We start from the raw sequence: 17,713 nt of genomic DNA on the forward strand, positions 1-17,713 counted from the left end.
GCAGCATAAATACTGGTCTAGCACACAGTTAAGGTCCCCTCCAATGATCAGATTAGTATGGGAGATATCTGGAATCAGGGCAAGGACTCTTGAAAAAAGAGGGGTTATCAATGTTTGGCCCATAGATATTTAGTAGAGTTACTGAGGTAGAGTGGATTTCTCCTATTACGATCACATACCGACCCTCTTTATCCGCAATAGTGGTTTTGTGTAGAAAGGGAATTCCTTTCCGTACCAGAGAAGGATTTGCTGCTGCGTCTTTGTCCGATCACATCGCTGCCTGTTTCCCTCTACCCAGATCAGTGGTGAGGTAGTTCTCTCTCTCATACTGTATCACCTGTTTGGTGTGTGTGGCTAAGCTGGACACCACAATACACTGTGCCTCTCATTTTGGCAATGAAGTTAGAGTGATACACTTGCCCCACCCACCTACACTTAAGTCTTGCAAAAATATATTATCAGACGAGAGTGCTTTCAAGTGGGCTAGGACCTTGCCTCTCTTAATTGGTTCGTTTAAATCCTTGACATTCCAGGAAGTGAATGTAAGCCCCGCCCTCCTCTCATTTGTAGTTCCTATGGTGGCCTGCATAACATGTAACTTGATAAAAAGGTAAGAAAGCGCACCAAACCATCACTATCAGCATATGTAGCACCTACACCCGAGCAGTATCCCACCCCTCCCCCCTGCAAGCACCTTTACTTCCCACCCTGTTACCCTAATTACCCCAACACTTACCCCCCCCCATCAACCCATTAATAGGCATGCACAAACAGGAGAGAAAAAAAGGAAAAATAAAAATAATAAACACATTGTCTGGCCGATGCCAAAGATGCACAGCACGACCTCGCACAGCACGACCTCGAACAAGAGGTAAAACAAAAATAAAATCCCAACTATATGTTCACCTCTCACTATCCTATAACTTCTACTAACATATGAACTAAGGAGGCTCCCGCGAATAAAGTGTTCAGTTAGCATCTAATAAACCTAAACAGAATAAGTTGCAACTTAAACATATTGCGCATTTAAGCGTCATCCTGGGTCAATCCCAGAGATAAGCAAGGTATAGCCTCAAGATTATATTGCTTAGCACTGCCGGTCAAAAAATAAACCATCCGCAACCGACATAGTCTTATATTATAGTCAGCCGTACCTTTACATACTGTGGGTCAGTTGATCAGAACAAGGATTTGGTAAATTAAACGTTTCCCCCAAGAAAAGAAAAAAAAACACACACACACACACACACACACACACACACACACACACACACACACACACACACACACACACACACATACTGTGGCAAACCTCTTCAAGGTTAGGAGCGTTTGTCACAAAATAAGTGGTAAACTGTCACCAAATCATCCAAGAATGAGAGTTCTTTCGAACAGGACAGTACCTGTGTGTTTGTTTCTCCGTCCTGGTCCACCCAGGCCGTAGGCGAGGTCAAGGATAGCAGTGTTCGGTACACGAATCAGGTTCTCGGTAGGTCCAGGTCCAAACGCCAACAGGTAAGTCCAAAACAATCCAGCTCATACACGGTAAATCCAGCCAATCTCTATAGTCTCTTTCTCTATTGTTCATAGATCCTTCCAGCCCTCACTCTTCCTCTTCCTGGTTTTCCTTGACCCTTTATCTCTGGGTCGGCTCCACCTTCTGAGGGTTCCCCTTGCTTCTGGGACTTGTAGTTTTGGCGGTCGGCCATTTTGTGATCTGTAGTTCTGACAGGGGTGGCCATTTTAGTGATTGGGCAGAGCCCGCTTATTAGTTCTGCTCTCACATATCTGCCATTTATCACTCGACCCCCTTCTTTGCTACACATCTCTCCCCCTAGATCCGACCCCCTAGGTCGGGCTACCGCACCAAAATATGCGTGCATGCGGGATAACCCATCCACGTTTCCCATTTCCATCCCTGCTCTGTGTTTCAAGTCAAAATTAAACGGTTGGAGACTCAAAAACCACCGCATCACCCGAGCGTTCTTCTCTTTAGCCCTATGCATCCAGGTGAGTGGGGCATGGTCACTGACGAGGGTGAAGTGGCGCCCCAACAGGTAGTATTTCAGGCTTTCTAGAGCCCACTTTACTGCCAGCGCCTCTTTCTCAACGACTGAGTAGTTGGTTTCCCGTGGTTCCAGCTTCCTGCTTAAAAACAGGATGGGGTGTTCCACCCCTTCTACCTCTTGGGATAGCACTGCTCCCAAGCCGACCTCTGAGGCATCCGTCTGAACCACAAACTCTCTCTCAAAGTCGGGTACCACCAGCACTGGATTACAGCAGAGAGCCTCCTGTAATGTCCTAAATGCTTTGGTGGCCCTTTCATCACATTTGACCATGTTTGACCATGCTCTAGTCATGTCGGTAAGTGGGGCGGCCACTGTGGCATAACTTGGATGAACTTCCGGTAGTAACCGGTCAGCCCTAGGAAGGCTCGAACCTGCTTCTTATTTACTGGTTTCGGCCATTCTCTAATTGCCTTCACCTTCTTACGTTGGGGTTTGATTAACCCTCTTCCCACAGTGGATCCCAGATACTCTGTTTCCTCTAACCCCACATAACACTTGGCAGGGTTTGCCATGATCCCTGCCTTTCTAAGGGCGTCTAATACTGCCTGTACCCGGGGTAAGTGGGATTCCCAATCTGGCCTGTAGATCCCCACGTAATCTAAATAAGCTGTGGTGTATGCTTTGTGCGGTTTTAGGACTTTGTCCATGAGCCGTTGAAAGGTGGCTGGGGCCCTGTGTAAGCCGAATGGCATGACGGTGTATTGAAACAAACCGTCAGGTGTTGCAAAGGCTGTCTTTTCTTTGGCCCTGGGGGTCAGAGGAATTTGCCAGTACCCTTTTGTCAGATCAAGGGTCGTAATGTACCGAGCATTACCAATTTTCTCCAGTAGTTCATCTCCTCAGGGCATGGGGTAGGCATCAAACTTGGAGATTTAATTTACCTTCCGAAAGTCGTTACAGACCTGCAAAGACACGGGCTAGACCACTCACAATGTGACTCTTTCGATCACTCCAGCTGTCAACATTTTCTCCGTCTCTGCTCGAATCGCGGCCTGTCGAGCCTCGGGTACCCGATATGGCCTCATGCTCACTTTTCTCCCTGGTAGGGAAACAATATCATGAGCCGTAACCTCAGTTCGACCAGGTACCTCTGAAAACACATCTCTGTTTTTCTGGATCAGGGTCTTTACCTCTTTCTCTATTGTTCATAGATTCTTCCAGCCCTCTCTCTTCCTCTTCCTGGTTTTCCTTGACCCTTTATCTCTGGGTCGGCTCCACCTTCTGAGGGTTCTCCTTGCTTCTGGGACTTGTAGTTTTGGCGGTTGGCCATTTTGTGATCTGCAGTTCTGACAGGGGTGGCCATTTTAGTGATTGGGCAGAGCCCGTTTATTAGTTCTGCTCTCACATATCTGCCATTTATCACTCGACCCCCTTCTTTGCCACAATACATACATACCCACACAAAAAAATCATATATAAAAATGTATATTTAAAAAACATGTAAATACATCCATATGCACATATACACATACAAACATTCATACCCCAGAATAACAATCTACACTGATTTAAAATATAACACATACATAATACTAAAATGCTAAGAGAAAATAGTAATAAAGTACAAATAGTAATTATATGTACGCACACCTACACAGACACAAGCACTACAGAGGTTCTGGTGGGAATCTAGTCGGGAAAGTGGCCCACGGCCAGACAAAGGCAGAACTGCACAAAACATCAACTTGCTAACCAGGTGTCTGCATCTGCCCCTTCCCAACCATCACCCCCAGTCCCCGGCAAGCAATAAATAAATGGTATGGTAGTAAGAATAATGTAAGGATACAAAGTTACTTTTTAACATGTTTTTTCATGTCTTAATGTTTTACCTTTGTTAGATCATTAGTACACATTTTAAATGGCATTTACAGATTTGATGTTTACAAGGAAAGTACTTTTATTCATGGTTGCTTTCATTGATTTTAACATGTACTTTTTAACAAATTTAAATGTAACTTTCAAATGCTGTGTTTTATGCTTTGTTGCCGTTTTTATGTGTATAAATGATGTAAAAAAATGTATGAGCTGTTTTTAAGGGAAATGTGTTAATAAAACTTTTCCAAAAGAAAAAAACATCTGTTTATCAAAGTAAGGTGGATAACTCCTTGATCCTGCTTTGTGGCATTCGCCTCGGGTATTGATGTGTGTGGTGTGTCCAAGCAGCAGATTAATGAAGATCATTAGTCCTATAGGAATATCATTACTGCATGTCTCGTCCGTGCCCTAAAGCTGATCTGGGTACTGATCATCTGAGTAGAGATATAATTACATAATTAATTAATTACGGTTCCTCTTGTCCTGCTGCTGATGTACACGTTTGTAGTTGATTAAATTGATATGAGGTGACTGAAAGACAGGATGTGTCTCTTTTTCATGTGAATGCTTGTGCTTTTGTTTCCATGTAGAGATTCAGCTGGTGTTCAGTTCATCAGTTCTCCCCGTTGATCAATATCTCTATTTAAACAGGTTTAGAGTCATCCTTAACCCGATCAGGTGAAAATGTGAAAAGTTATCGAATAGAGATGAAACAAGGTTTATTCAAAAAGAAATCACAATTACAAAACATGATAATGGTCAACCCTGAAGTGAAAAACTCCATTCTAGCCTTACGTGTAATATAGAACAACACATTTGACCTCGTTCAGCAAGCTCATTTATTTTACACTACATCAAAGAACAAAACACAAATTAACTCTCCAATTTAAAGATTGTTCTATAATAACTTTTAAATATGATGTAATATTATCAGAATGAGAAATCAATGGTTATAAACTGAGGAACTGACGTCTGTGAAGTCACAGCTGGTTTGGCCCCATTGTGCTGTTGTTGCACAGCAGTCTTTCTGTTGCACTATTTCCTAGTAGCTCTTCTGGTTAATGTTGAGACTGGAGAAAGGTGTGGCTGCTGATCTGGACCATTGACCAATCTCTGGTGAATCCTTTACACCTCTGAGCCAGGGCTTTTGCTAGTTGTACCTGTGTTGACTTTGGGCAGAGTTGTGTCTTTAGAGTTGCCAACTGCTCCTGTTTCGAGTTTGGGCGTGGCCGTCTTGTCTTGCTTGAGTGTCATGCCCTCCTTATCAGGGATATTGCCAACCGCACCTGATTTGAGATTGAATCTGACCTGCTCCTTGAACACAAGCGCCTTGCGTTGCTCACGGGCTTTCTTATAGTTAAAGTAGTGACCTAAGCCATTGCTGACACTCTCCATGACACCCTGTGCTATGGCTCTGAAGTTACGAGACTGCTCTTCCTTCTCCTCGCGCTTGGCCTCCTCCTTCTCTCTCAGGCTCTGTATCTCCTCCTTCATGGCTGCCTCTTTCTCTGTGAAGCCCTTAGCCATCAGATTTTCCTGCTCACGGAGCTTGCTATCTAGCGCTCTCTCCAACTCATGTTGCTTCTCCTTCGCCTCCTGGACCATCTTAGTCTAAAATCACAGAGGGACAACATAAAAAGCAATCTGCATCTTCTCAAAGACTACTGTGTTTACCTCCCTCAGTTACTACAATCTGTGGTTATAGTTAAAAAATATAAAATATAATTTTATGAGATATGGTATAGTATAGCTCCCCAGTGTTCATACATACCTCTAGCTGACAGATTCCCTCCTGATGACTCCTCTCCCTCTCCTGGATCAGTTTCTCTAACTGGTGCTGTTTCTCTGCCTCCATCTTCACTGCCTGTTCAGCCAGGGCTCTCTTCTCTTGCTCCTCTGTGTCAGAAAAGACAGTAGCCAATGGCTATTTCTCAAGTGCAAACTGATGGATTCATGGTCTGAAAACCATTTGAACACCAAAATGTGACCCAGTATCTGAGATAAAAGTAAGAGGGTTGATGACTTTCATTTTTGCATTGTTGTTTTCCTTTGTTTTGCTCTTTTGTTAATTTTGTTGGTGGCTTGGGGGAGGGGGTGACGTCTTGGATGGTTAAGAGGCAACTGTCGGGGAAATGTTGGGGGGAACTTGGAGGGTTAGCGTTTGGGATCTTGGTCCAGTGGCCGATAGGTGGCTGGTTCGGGTCCCCATTTGGACTTAGTGGAAGATCTGCCGACGTGCCCTTTGGCGGGGCGTGGACCCTGGTTGATATTGTGGGTCGCTGTGGATGGGAGTCTGTTAGATGACTGAATGTAATTTAAATGTTGAGTGACTCACTGCAGGTAGATTGTATGTTCAATGAAAAATATATAATAACAAAAAGAGGTGCGTCAGGCCTCTAATGCATAAATGGGGTTTTCCAGATGCGAGTCAGTAACAGACTACTACTACTTACATAAACACTAAAAGATTCAAAGTGGATTCAAAACAATTTATTTATAAACTGATAAGCATTTTATAAACAACTTCAAATGATAATATCCAAATTATTCATATTTTGCTTCAATAGACAACGTTCTCAAAGAATATAAGACCATAAAAACAAGACTGAACAAAAATAGAAACGCAACATGTAAAGTGTTGATCCCATATTTCACGAGCTGAAATAAATAAAAATAATAAAAAAATTGCAGAAATGTTCATAAAAAGCTTATTTCTCTCAATTATTTTGTACAAATTTGTTACATCCCTGTTAGTGACCATTTCTCCTTTGCCAAGATAATCCATCCACCTGACAGGTGTGGCATATCAAAAAGCTGATTAAACAGCATGATCATTACAGAGATGCACCTTGTGCTGGCAACAATAAAAGGCCACTCAAATGAGCAGTTGTTACACAACACCACAGATGTCTGAAGTCGAGGGAGCATGCAATTGGCATGCTTATTGCAGGAATGTCCACCAGAGCTGTTGCCAGAGAATTGAATGTTCAATATCAGTATGTCTCACCGGCCTCAAAACCGCAGACCACATGTAACCACACCAGCCCAGGACCTCCACATCCACTTTCTGCACAAACTGTCTCAGGGAAGCTCACCTGCATGCTCGTCGTCCTCAACAGGGTCTTGACCTGACTGCAGTTTGGCCACCTTCGATGACCACTGGCATGCTGGAGAAGTGTGCTCTTCACCGATGAATCACAGTTTCAACTGTACTGGGCAGATGGCAGACAGCATGTAGGGTGTCGTGTTGGCGAGCGGCTTGCTGATGTCAACGTTGTGAACAGAGTGCCCCGTGGTGGCGGTGGGGTTATGGTTTGGGCCAGCATAAGCAACGGACAACAAACACAATTGCATTTTATCGATGGCAAGTTGAATGCACAGAGAAACTGTGATGAGATCCTGAGGCCTATTGTCGTACAATTCATCCGCGGTCATCACCTCATGTTTGAGCATGATAATGCACGGCCCGTGTCGCTAGGATCTGAACACAATTTTTGGAAGTTGAAAATGTCCCCGTTCTGGGATGCTCTGGATCGACATTGTGTTCCAGTTCCTGCCAACATCCAGCAACTTCACACAGCTATTGAAGAGGAGTGGGACAACATTCCACAATCAATGGACTGATCAACTCTATGCAAAGATGTGTTGTGCTGCATGAGGAAAATGGTGGTCACACCAGATACTGACTGGTTTTCTGGTCTACACCTTACTCTTTTTAAGGTATCTGTGACCAACAGATGCATATCTGCATTCCCAGTCCTGTTAAATCCATAGATTAGGGATAATGAATTTATTTCAGTTGATTGATTTCATGCCCCATCTGGATGTAATTCAGTAAAATCTTTGAAATTGTTGCTTTTATATTTTTGTTCAGTATATATTATGATTAAAGAAAAGTCTTAGTTATAGTCTAGAAATGTTTTCATTAAAGCCTCTAGATTTAAGCGCTATACCAGTACAGTGATAATTTCACCAAAATCTATAAATACATATACTGTATGAGAAAAATAATACATTGCTCTTGCATATAAAGCTTATACTGACACTAAGCATGGCTATCAACTTTACTTTCCGCTTTACATTGCTAGATAAAGCAAACAAATGTGTACATGCTCAAGTAATACACAATGTTTCTACTTCATAAAAGCTCCCCTCATGAGCTTATATTGAAAGAAAGTGTTGGCAGCGTCAATCCAAGTCGAAGAACAGGCATGACTGTAGACTCAAGGAAACCACCTCCTTCCTTCTCAGGTTTGTTGCTCTTCTTGAACTCCTCTATCTCCTGTCTCATTAAGTCAGCCTTCTCCTTGTGGCCCTTCTCCAGCAGATCCTTCTGCTCCTGCATCTTGCACTCCAAGGCCCTGTGGAAGTCCCGTTCCTGTTGCTTCATCTCCTCCTTCATCTTCCCTTCCATCTGCTTCAACTTCTCATCTTTGCTTCTGCGATCGTCCTCCATGGTGCGCTCCATCTCCAACCGTTTCTCTTCAGCAGCCTTCTTCTCCTGCTCCAGCACAGCTGATCTCCCCTTCTCCTCTGCATGGTCCAAAGGAAGAGTTGAGGTAGGAAAACACTCTAGCTTCTGGACTACTCATGTTCTCTCTCATATGGAGTCAACAGACAGCCCCTGATCTTTTCCATGTTCTGGAGTAGGCCATACCTTTTAGATTACTCTTTCAAACAGCCCAGATCTTTGTTGACTTCGTGCAAGATTATCACCAATTTATTGTGAGAAGTCAATCCAACTAGAAAACTGAATGCAACCAGATAACAACATCCCAATGCTATATTTTGGACTTACCGTGGATCTTTTTCTCATTTTCTGTCAATTTTTTGTCAGCTTGCAGGATGGAATTCTTCTCTAGAGTCTTCTCCCTCAGGAACTGCTCAAGAATCTCCTCAGCCTGTAGAAAACACCCCCAAAGGCTACATGTTTTATCATTGGTTGATGGCAATCTGTTTCTGGTATGATGCTGCAGATGGAAGCTAACATGGAAGCTAATCTTAACTGACTTGCCTAGTTAAATAAAGGTAAATAAATCATAAGAGGTTGATATAAACAGCAATCCATCTACGAAATTGAAACTAAGTGGATCGGCCTGAAAGATGAGAACAGCTCCAGTGTTTAATATGGATATTTTGATGAATGTTTCAGCCCTAGCAAGGATTCTTACCCTAACTCCTTTATCAGGCTCGGCCCGGTACTGTGCCACCATGTTGTCATGGTGACTGCAGTAAAGCTCATATCCTCCAGGTGTGGCATAGATCCCCTCCTTAATCTTCTGGGCCATCGGAGCAGACAGCTTCTCCTGAAGAGCCACACACTTCTTCTCGGAGGCATCCTCGTTCTGGATGAGAAGGTCAGCGTAGTGCTTTGCAATGGCCACCTGCAGGAGTCAAGACTGTTTTAGGGAAGCATTTGTAAAAAAGTGGTCCTTGACAGAGTTAAGAACTAAGGCAGTGTTTGTACCAGGCACAGATCTGAAATGATGACCCTTACCGCCAACGCTTTCAAGAAATCCCCATTTTCGTCTTTGAAGGATCGTTTCATGAAAGCCTGCGTGGCCTGGTGGTCTGAGCGGAGGTGATGATCTGAAATCTGACCCATGTCCACAGGGAATAAGGCCTTCACCTCCTCCATACCCCTCTGGTATACTACCTGGCCCTCGTCCACAGCAGCCTGGTTCTCAATTTGAGCCATGGCCAGCACCGCATTCTCCAGACAGGGCACAGAGCCTTTGGCTATGGTCTCCACATAGGTTTTAACCAAGTGGCCGAGCACTGCAATCAGATAGAGGCGGGAAGAAAAATATAAGTGTATACATTTGGTGGTACAATCGCTCTGGATAAGAGCGTCTGCTAAATGACTTAAATGTAAATGTAAATAACATAGGCTACATTCAATGCATATGTGCAAAATCTGCTGATATTTGACTTACTTCTCCCGGTTACTTTGTGTCCCCCTTTCACAGTTTTTGTACGGCTCTCCTGGAAAATGAAGCGGCAGAAAGTATCTGCAACCTTTCGGAAGCTTTCACAGAGGTCAGCCTCGTCCATGGAATCCAGATGGGGCATGTTGGCAGGAGTTGTAGGAGTGGGGAATGCAAAGCACTTGCGCGAGGGGAAGTAGTTCCGGATGCACTCTCGTGGGAGGTTGTACATCAGGTTCTTTTTACCCCCACCTGAATGATAGTCAGCATTCACCATTACAGTTGACATTAATCTATTTTTAGGGCTGGTTTCCCAGACACAGACTAGGCCTTGTCCTGCACACAAACGTGTGTTCAGTGGAGAATCTCGTCTAGAGGCCTAATCTGTGTCTGGGGTTCCGGCCCTTAGAGTTCACCATCCAAACACACAGTCATTAACAGACAAGCATATACAGAGATATGCTTAAATTAACATGAGGCAGAATACCTTATGTCCAATAAACCAACTGGATAAAATCATTTGGTTTATGTGTCTGTTTGATTATGAGTGTAATCCTACATTACATTTTCATAGGAATGATTTTATAATAGGTCATTTTGACAGGCAGAGCCAATATCAATCATCTTGTTTCACAACCCTTATGCTCTTTGTGAGATAATGATTATTCCAACTGTGTAATTGTTAATGGTGCACTATTCTATGTAGAGAAATTGTGCACAGTTGATCATTGGGGCGGTGGCTAGTGCTAATGTCACCTTTTCTGAGTTCCAGGGAATGCTCCAGATACTCATCTTCAGTGACGTTTCTGCCGTCGATCTCGAGTAGTAGAGTGAAATCTCTGACGGCCCACACAAAATTCGGAAAGAACTGCACAAACTGGGTGTCCCCTCCTTCCTCGTCATCGTTAGAGGATGAAGCTGCACTGGAAGAATTCACCTTGATCCGCTCTGTCAGCTCACTCACATATCTTTAGGGCCGGTTGAGGATCGACTGATAAAAGCTACCAAAGTTTTTTTAAATCATGTGCATCTGCATTGACATGTGCCTGCTACAGTTGTACAAGGACTTGCTATACAACAGTTATAGCATATGAGCTGTTTCAGGACCTGGACTGTGTCCACATATGCACTGAGTAACCCCTAAGGGAATTGATCCCACAAACTACAGTGTGTTAAACATTCTGCAAACACGTAATTAACGCTGTCAGTAACACAATATATTGCTCCGGGTCTATAAGGACATTTTGTTCAGCATCCAATAGATATACAAATGTACAGCACTTTCACTTTCAATATGAGAGGGAGTTCCAAGAAATGGCCCGGTTGGGGGAAATATCCCCTACCCATGTGATATGTACACCTGTTAAAGTCAACAGGAGAGGAAACAGGGGAGGTTTGCCATGGGGAAATAGATATTGGTTTAAAGGATACTGGAGGTTCTCCACGGCTTGATTGTCAATGGTCCCTCGACTATTGTAGACCAGAGTACTGCTTAACAGAATGGCCAAGGAGAAGATCCAGGCATCATTCTTAGAATCTCCCTGAAACAAGTATGACAACAACAACATGCCTACTGGTGATACGGCTAAAATGAAATTAAATAATTTCAAATACACTATATATACAAAAGTATGTGGACACCCCTTCCAATTAGTGGGTTCGGCTATTTAATCAAACCTGTTGCTGACAGGTGTATAAAATCGAGCACTAAGCCATGCAATCTCCATAGACAAAGGCAAGAGATTGGCCTTACTGAAGAGCTCAGCGACTTTCAATGTGGCACCATCATAGGATGCCACCTTTCCAACAAGTCAGTTCATCTCATTTCTTCCCTGCTAGAGCTGCTCCGGTGAACTGTTAGTGCTGTAATTGTGGAGTGGAAATGTTTAGGAGCAACAACACAACGGCTCAGCCGTGAAGTGGTAGGCCACACAAGCTCACAGAACGGGACCGCTGAGGGCTGACGCTCGTAGCGCATAAAAACGTCTGACCTCGGTTGCAACACTCACTTCCGAGTTCCAAACTGCCTCTGGAAGCAACGTCAGCACAAGTACTGTTCATTGGGAGCTTCATGAAATGGGTTTCCATGGCCAAGCAGTAGCACAAAAGCCTAAGATCACCATGTGCAATGCCAAACGTCGGCTGGAGGGGTGTAAAGATTGCTGCCATTGGACTTTGCAGCATTGGAAACACATTCTCTGGAGGAATGAGTCACGCTTTACCATCTGGCAGTCCGACGGACGAATCTGGGTTTGGTGGATGCCAGGAGAACGCTACCTGCCCAAATGCATTGTGCCAACTGTAGTTTGGTGGAGGAGTAGGAATGGTCTGGTGCTGTATTTTATCGTTTGGGCTAGGCCCCTTAATTCCAGTGAAGGGAAATCTTAACGCTACAGCATACAATGACAATCTAAACAATTCTGTGCTTCCAACTATGTGGTAACAGTTTGGGGAAGGCCCAGTTTGCCCATGATTTTGGAATGAGATGTTAGACGAACAGGTGGCTACATACTTTTGGTCATGTAGTGCTTGTGTGTTTCGATATTTGTTCACTGTGCTGGATTACTAATGTGAATTGTAAAGAGACTGAACTTTGACCTCTCACCTTCTCCACGTCCCCCAGCCCCTCAGTATCCAGCAGCACCAGGGTGTGGTGTCTTTTTTCAGGGTGAGGCACACACCACATCCAGATTCCCTTAGTTTTGGACTGGATGGTGGCTCCCAGGGCAAAACCTAAATCAATATCTCAAAGACCGTTTTCAGACAAAAAAATTGAATAGACATTTTTTTCTGAAATAAATGTACAGATGCAAAAAAATTAGGAATTGTCTATTGAGGCACAGATTAAACCCAAACCAGTTTGTGAATTCAGATATGTCTCTCAGCATTAGTCAGTCTCTGTCTCACCTTTTCTCTTTCCAGCCAGCTTGTTCATGAGGTAGGACTTGCCGGTGCGGTACAGCCCGACCACCGCCACCACTACGACTTGCTGGTTCAGTCCCATCAGGTACTTGATGGCACCAGGAACTACATGAAGCTCGCCGTCGGCGTTTTCGACCAGGAACATTGGGGAATCCATGGTCAAGTGGCTTCACAGGATGATTCACCTACAGCTCCCAGAAATATTCAATCTATAATACAATTATGAATTAAATATAGTTCAGATGAATTATGTGAATATTATATAGACTAGGACTACTGCGAAGGTTATGTAAAAAATATTATTAAGATCTGCATAATTGAACAGCTGAGCCATATGCATACAAAATTAAAAGTTAAGTTAAAATATTGTCAAATTTTAGCTTCAATTTCATTACGAAATTTTTTCTTCAAACATGTAACTGTTTTCCTGCTATGGAGAAGCATTAGTCGATAGTAGCCTGCTCACATAAACGACCTCTCCAAAAGCCTGCTCCAAACCAACTGTATAATTGCAGAGGATGTCGCAATCTTGAGGATCTATTTCAAGGGGGTTTCCACTAGTTACCACAGCCACAAAGTCAAACGGTCTGTAATCATACAAATTAATGAAAACCAAACAAATAGCTTTTTTGGTCTTAATTTAAGGTTAGGGGTAGACATACTGTTAGCAGTGTCAAGGTTAGGTTTAAAATGACATTTTAAGAAGGGAAATTATAGAAATAGGCTAGGTCTATGACGTTGTGGCTGTAGTAACTAGTGGTACCTATTTGTCTGCAGATACAGAAAGTGAAAGACTTCGTGGACTTCGTGCTTTCCTGGAAGCTTAACTGTTAACGTAAGAGTTAAGAGTTTCAGTTTCAATATCACAACCGATCTCTTTTGCCGTGCAAACGCGGACAACAGACTGAACAACAACCTCACTGTACGGTACAGTGTTGCCGAGGTAAGCCTAAACTCTCTTTCACTTCTAAATGTGGGCTTTTTTACTGTGTGATATATAGCTATTTATTTGTAAAATGACTTGTTTAATGTTGGCTGGTGAGAAAAATATTTTTTACAACAAAACATTTGCGGTCAATTAATTGATTGGATAACCACGCCTGTACATCCAAGCACATTCAGAACTATTCATGGAGTAGCCTCAACGAATCAGAGAGTGGAAGACTCCTCTCATGTCTTTGAATTTGAACGTACTTTTCATGTTGTCTGCTGTTCTTATTTTTATGACACACATACAGTACCAGTTAAGAGTTTGGACACACCTACTCATTCCAAGGTTTTTCTTTAATTTTACTATTTTCTACATGGTATAATAATAGTGAAGACATCAAAACAATAAAATAACACATATGGAAGCATGTAGTAACCAAAAAAGTGTTAAACAAATCTAAATATATTTTATATGTGAGATTCTTCAAAGTAGCCACCCTTTGCCTTGACGACAGCTTTGCACTCTTGGCATTCTCTCAACCAGCTTCATGAGGTAGTCACCTGGAATGCATTTCGATAAACATGTGTGCCTTGTTAAAAGTTAATTTGTGGAATTTCTTTCCTTAATGCATTTGAGCCAATCAGTTGTGTTGTGACAAGGTTGGGGTGGTATGCAGAATATAGCACTATTTGGTAAAAAGACAAATTCCATATTATGGCAAGAACAGCTCAAATAAGCAAAGAGAAATGACAGTCCATCATTACATTAAGACATAAAGGTCAGTCAGTATGGAAAAGTTCAAGAACTTTTACATTTTCTTCAAGTGCAGTCTCAAAAACCATCAAGCGCTATGATGAAACTGGCTCTCATGAGGACCGCCACAGGAAAGGAAGACCCAGAGTTACCTCTGCTAAAGATGATAAATTCATTGGAGTTACCAGCCTCTGAAATTGTAGCATAAATACATGTTTCACAGAAATCAAGTGACAGACACATCTCAACATCAACTGTTCAGAGGAGACTGCGTGAATCGGGGCTTCATGGTCGAATTGCTGCAAAGGAACCACTACTAAAGGACACCAATAAGAAGAGACTTGCTTGAGCCAAGAAACACGAGCAATGGACAATGGATATATATATGTATTTTTTTTAAATACACAGTCTGAAGGTGTGATGGGTCATTGTCCTGTTAGAAAACAAATTATTGATAGTCCCACTAAGTGCAAAGCAGATGGGTTGGTGTATCGCTGCAGAATGCTGTGGTAGCCATGCTGGTTATTGTGCCTTGGAATTCTAAATAAATCACTGACAGTGTTACCAGCAAAGCACCCCCACACCATCACTCCTCCTCCTCCATGCTTCACGGTGGGACCTACACATGCGGAGATTGTCTGTTCACCTACTCTGCGTCTCACAAAGACACAGCGGTTGGAACAAAAAAAATCACACATTTGGACTCATCAGACCAAATTACAGATTTCCACCAGTCTAATGTCCATTGCTCGTGTTTCTTGGCTCAAGCAAGTCTCTTCTTATTGGTGTCCTTTAGTAGTGGTTCCTTTGCAGCAATTCTACCATGAAGCCCCGATTCACGCAGTCTCCTCTGAACAGTTGATGTATATATATATATATATATATACAAATAAAAGAGCTTGGACACACCTACTCATTCCAAGGTTTTTCTTTAATTTTACTATATTCTACATGGTATAATAATATATACACTGCTCAAAAAAATAAAGGGAACACTAAAATAACACATCCTAGATCTGAATGAATAGAATATTCTTATTAAAAACGTTTTTCTTTACATAGTTGAATGTGCTGACAACAAAATCACACAATTATCAATGGAAATCAAATTTATCAACCCATGGAGGTCTGGATTTGGAGTCACATTCAAAATTAAAGTGGAAAGCACACTACAGGCTGATCCAACTTTGATGTAATGTCCTTAAAACAAGTCAAAATGAGGCTCAGTAGTGTGTGTGGCCTCCACGTGCCTGTATGACCTCCCTACAACGCCTGGGAATGCTCCTGAGGAGGTGGCGGATGGTCTCCTGAGGGATCTCCCCCAAGACCTGGACTAAAGCATCCGCCAACTCCTGGACAGTCTGTGGTGCCGCATCAGCAACTGCACCAGCATATGGTCTCACAAGGGGTCTGAGGATCTCATCTCGGTACCTAATGGCAGTCAGGCTACCTCTGGCGAGCACATGGAGGGCTGTGTGGCCCCCCAAAGAGATGCCACACCAAACCATGACTGACCCACCGCCAAACCGGTCATGCTGGAGGATGTTGCAGGCAGCAGAATGTTCTCCACGGCGTCTCCAGGCTGTCACGTCTGTCACATGTGCTCAGTGTGAACCTGCTTTCATCTGTGAAGAGCACAGGGCGCCAGTGGCAAACTTTCCAATCTTGGTGTTCTCTGGCAAATGTCAAATGTCCTGCATGGTGTTGGGCAGTAAGCACAACCCCCACCTGTGGACATCGGGCCCTCATACCACCCTCATGGAGTCTGTTTCTGACCATTTGAGCAGAAACATGCACATTTGTGGCCTGCTGGAGGTCATTTTACAGGGCTCTGGCAGTGCTCCTCCTGCTCCTCCTTGTACAAAGGCGGAAGTAGCGGTGCTGCTGCTGGGTTGTTGCCCTCCTACGGCCTCCTCCACGTCTCCTGATGTACTGGCCTGTATCCTGGTAGTGCCTCCATGCTCTGGACACTACGCTGACAGACACAGCAAACCTTCTTGCCACAGCTTGCATTGATGTGCCATCCTGGAAGAGTTGCACTACCTGAGCCACTTGTGTGTTGTAGACTCTGTCTCATGCTACCACTAGAGTGAAAGCACCGCCAGCATTCATAAGTGACCAAAACATCAGCCAGGAAGCATAGGAACTGAGAAGTGGTCTGTGGTCACCACCTACAGAACCACTCCTTTATTGGAGGTGTCTTGCTAATTGCCTATAATTTCCACCTGTTGTCTATTCCATTTGCACAACAGCATGTGAAATGTATTGTCAATCAGTGTTGCTTCTAAGTGGACAGTTTTGATTTCACAGAAGTGTGATTTACTTGGAGTTACATTGTGTTGTTTAAGTGTTCCCTTTATTTTTTTGAGCAGTGTATATGTTTAAATGTAACCTTTATTTAACTGGGCAAGTCAGTTAAGAACACGTTCTCATTTACAATGATGGCCTACCGGGGAACAGTGGGTTAACTGCCTTGTTCAGAGGCAGAACAGATTTGTACCTTGTCAGCTCAGTCCAGCAACCTTTTGGTTACGACCCCAATGCTTTAGTGGATGTTGGGAATTGAATGTTCACCTCTCTACTAGAGGTCGACCGATTATGATTTTTCAACACCGATACCGATTATTGGAGGACCAAAATGACGGTGGGTCGTAACCAATGACTGCCTAGGAACGGTGGGTTAACTGCCTCAAATATAAAATAAATAAATTGTTTAACACTTGTCGTGGAAGGATCAGAATTTGTTGGTAACATTTGTAAGATGTTTTATATTTATAAAATGTGTGTAAGTTACTTCTCATCAGAATTGTATTTTTGTATAATACTGTGGCGAGGTTGCAGTTATCTGTTCTATGTCAAAACTAAGTTGCATGGGCCACAGAGAGGGGAGAGGTCAAAGTGTCATCATGTGTAAACATATCTTTTACTCCCTACATTTCCCAGTGGGGAAAGGAGGGTGGCAGTATCTGGAATCATTCTATGCTCCCTCTGTTGTTTCTATCTTAACCTATAGCCTCACTCTCCTCTTCGTGAGTTTGTATTTAGAGTGGGTTGTATCTAAATGACAATTTGATATATGCCTGTTGATATGGAGGATTGGTTTATGGTTCTGGGGTTTGGGAAAGGAGACAAAGCTGAACAATGAATTATGTCTATGCTGTCTGACTATGTGTGATCTTTGCTATAAAGGATCCCATTTTTGCCATTGTGTGGGGACTCTCAACTTTTCATTAGAGATACTGAACTGTTGAAAGTCAAAATGCTATATAGCTTATATAATTAAAGATGGACTTTTA

The 17,713-nt window shown here is 43.1% G+C and overlaps 1 protein-coding gene across 4 annotated transcripts; it reads right to left on the reverse strand.

Moving 5' to 3' along the window:
- Positions 1 to 4,704: 4,704 nt before the first annotated feature.
- Positions 4,705 to 13,206, reverse strand: LOC124046651 (guanylate-binding protein 1-like). Of its 4 annotated transcripts, none has more exons than XM_046367278.1 (10): positions 12,719 to 13,200; positions 12,417 to 12,544; positions 11,243 to 11,352; positions 10,568 to 10,779; positions 9,821 to 10,063; positions 9,382 to 9,662; positions 9,056 to 9,268; positions 8,683 to 8,785; positions 5,656 to 5,780; positions 4,705 to 5,495 (listed from the first exon to the last, which is right to left on the reverse strand). In XM_046367278.1, the coding sequence occupies exons 1-10, from the start codon at positions 12,888 to 12,890 to the stop codon at positions 5,010 to 5,012; spliced, it is 2,073 nt and encodes a 690-aa protein (XP_046223234.1). In that variant the 5' UTR covers positions 12,891 to 13,200; the 3' UTR covers positions 4,705 to 5,009. The 4 variants fall into 4 exon arrangements, with proteins under 4 accessions (XP_046223234.1, XP_046223225.1, XP_046223253.1 ...); XM_046367269.1 differs by having other exon boundaries at positions 12,417 to 12,556; XM_046367297.1 differs by lacking the exons at positions 4,705 to 5,495; positions 5,656 to 5,780 and adding an exon at positions 7,559 to 8,417 and having other exon boundaries at positions 12,719 to 13,206.
- Between the last annotated feature and the right edge of the window lie 4,507 nt (positions 13,207 to 17,713).

The sequence above is a fragment of the Oncorhynchus gorbuscha genome, linkage group LG01 (assembly GCF_021184085.1).
Source record: "Oncorhynchus gorbuscha isolate QuinsamMale2020 ecotype Even-year linkage group LG01, OgorEven_v1.0, whole genome shotgun sequence".
In the NCBI taxonomy this organism is placed as follows: domain Eukaryota; kingdom Metazoa; phylum Chordata; class Actinopteri; order Salmoniformes; family Salmonidae; genus Oncorhynchus; species Oncorhynchus gorbuscha.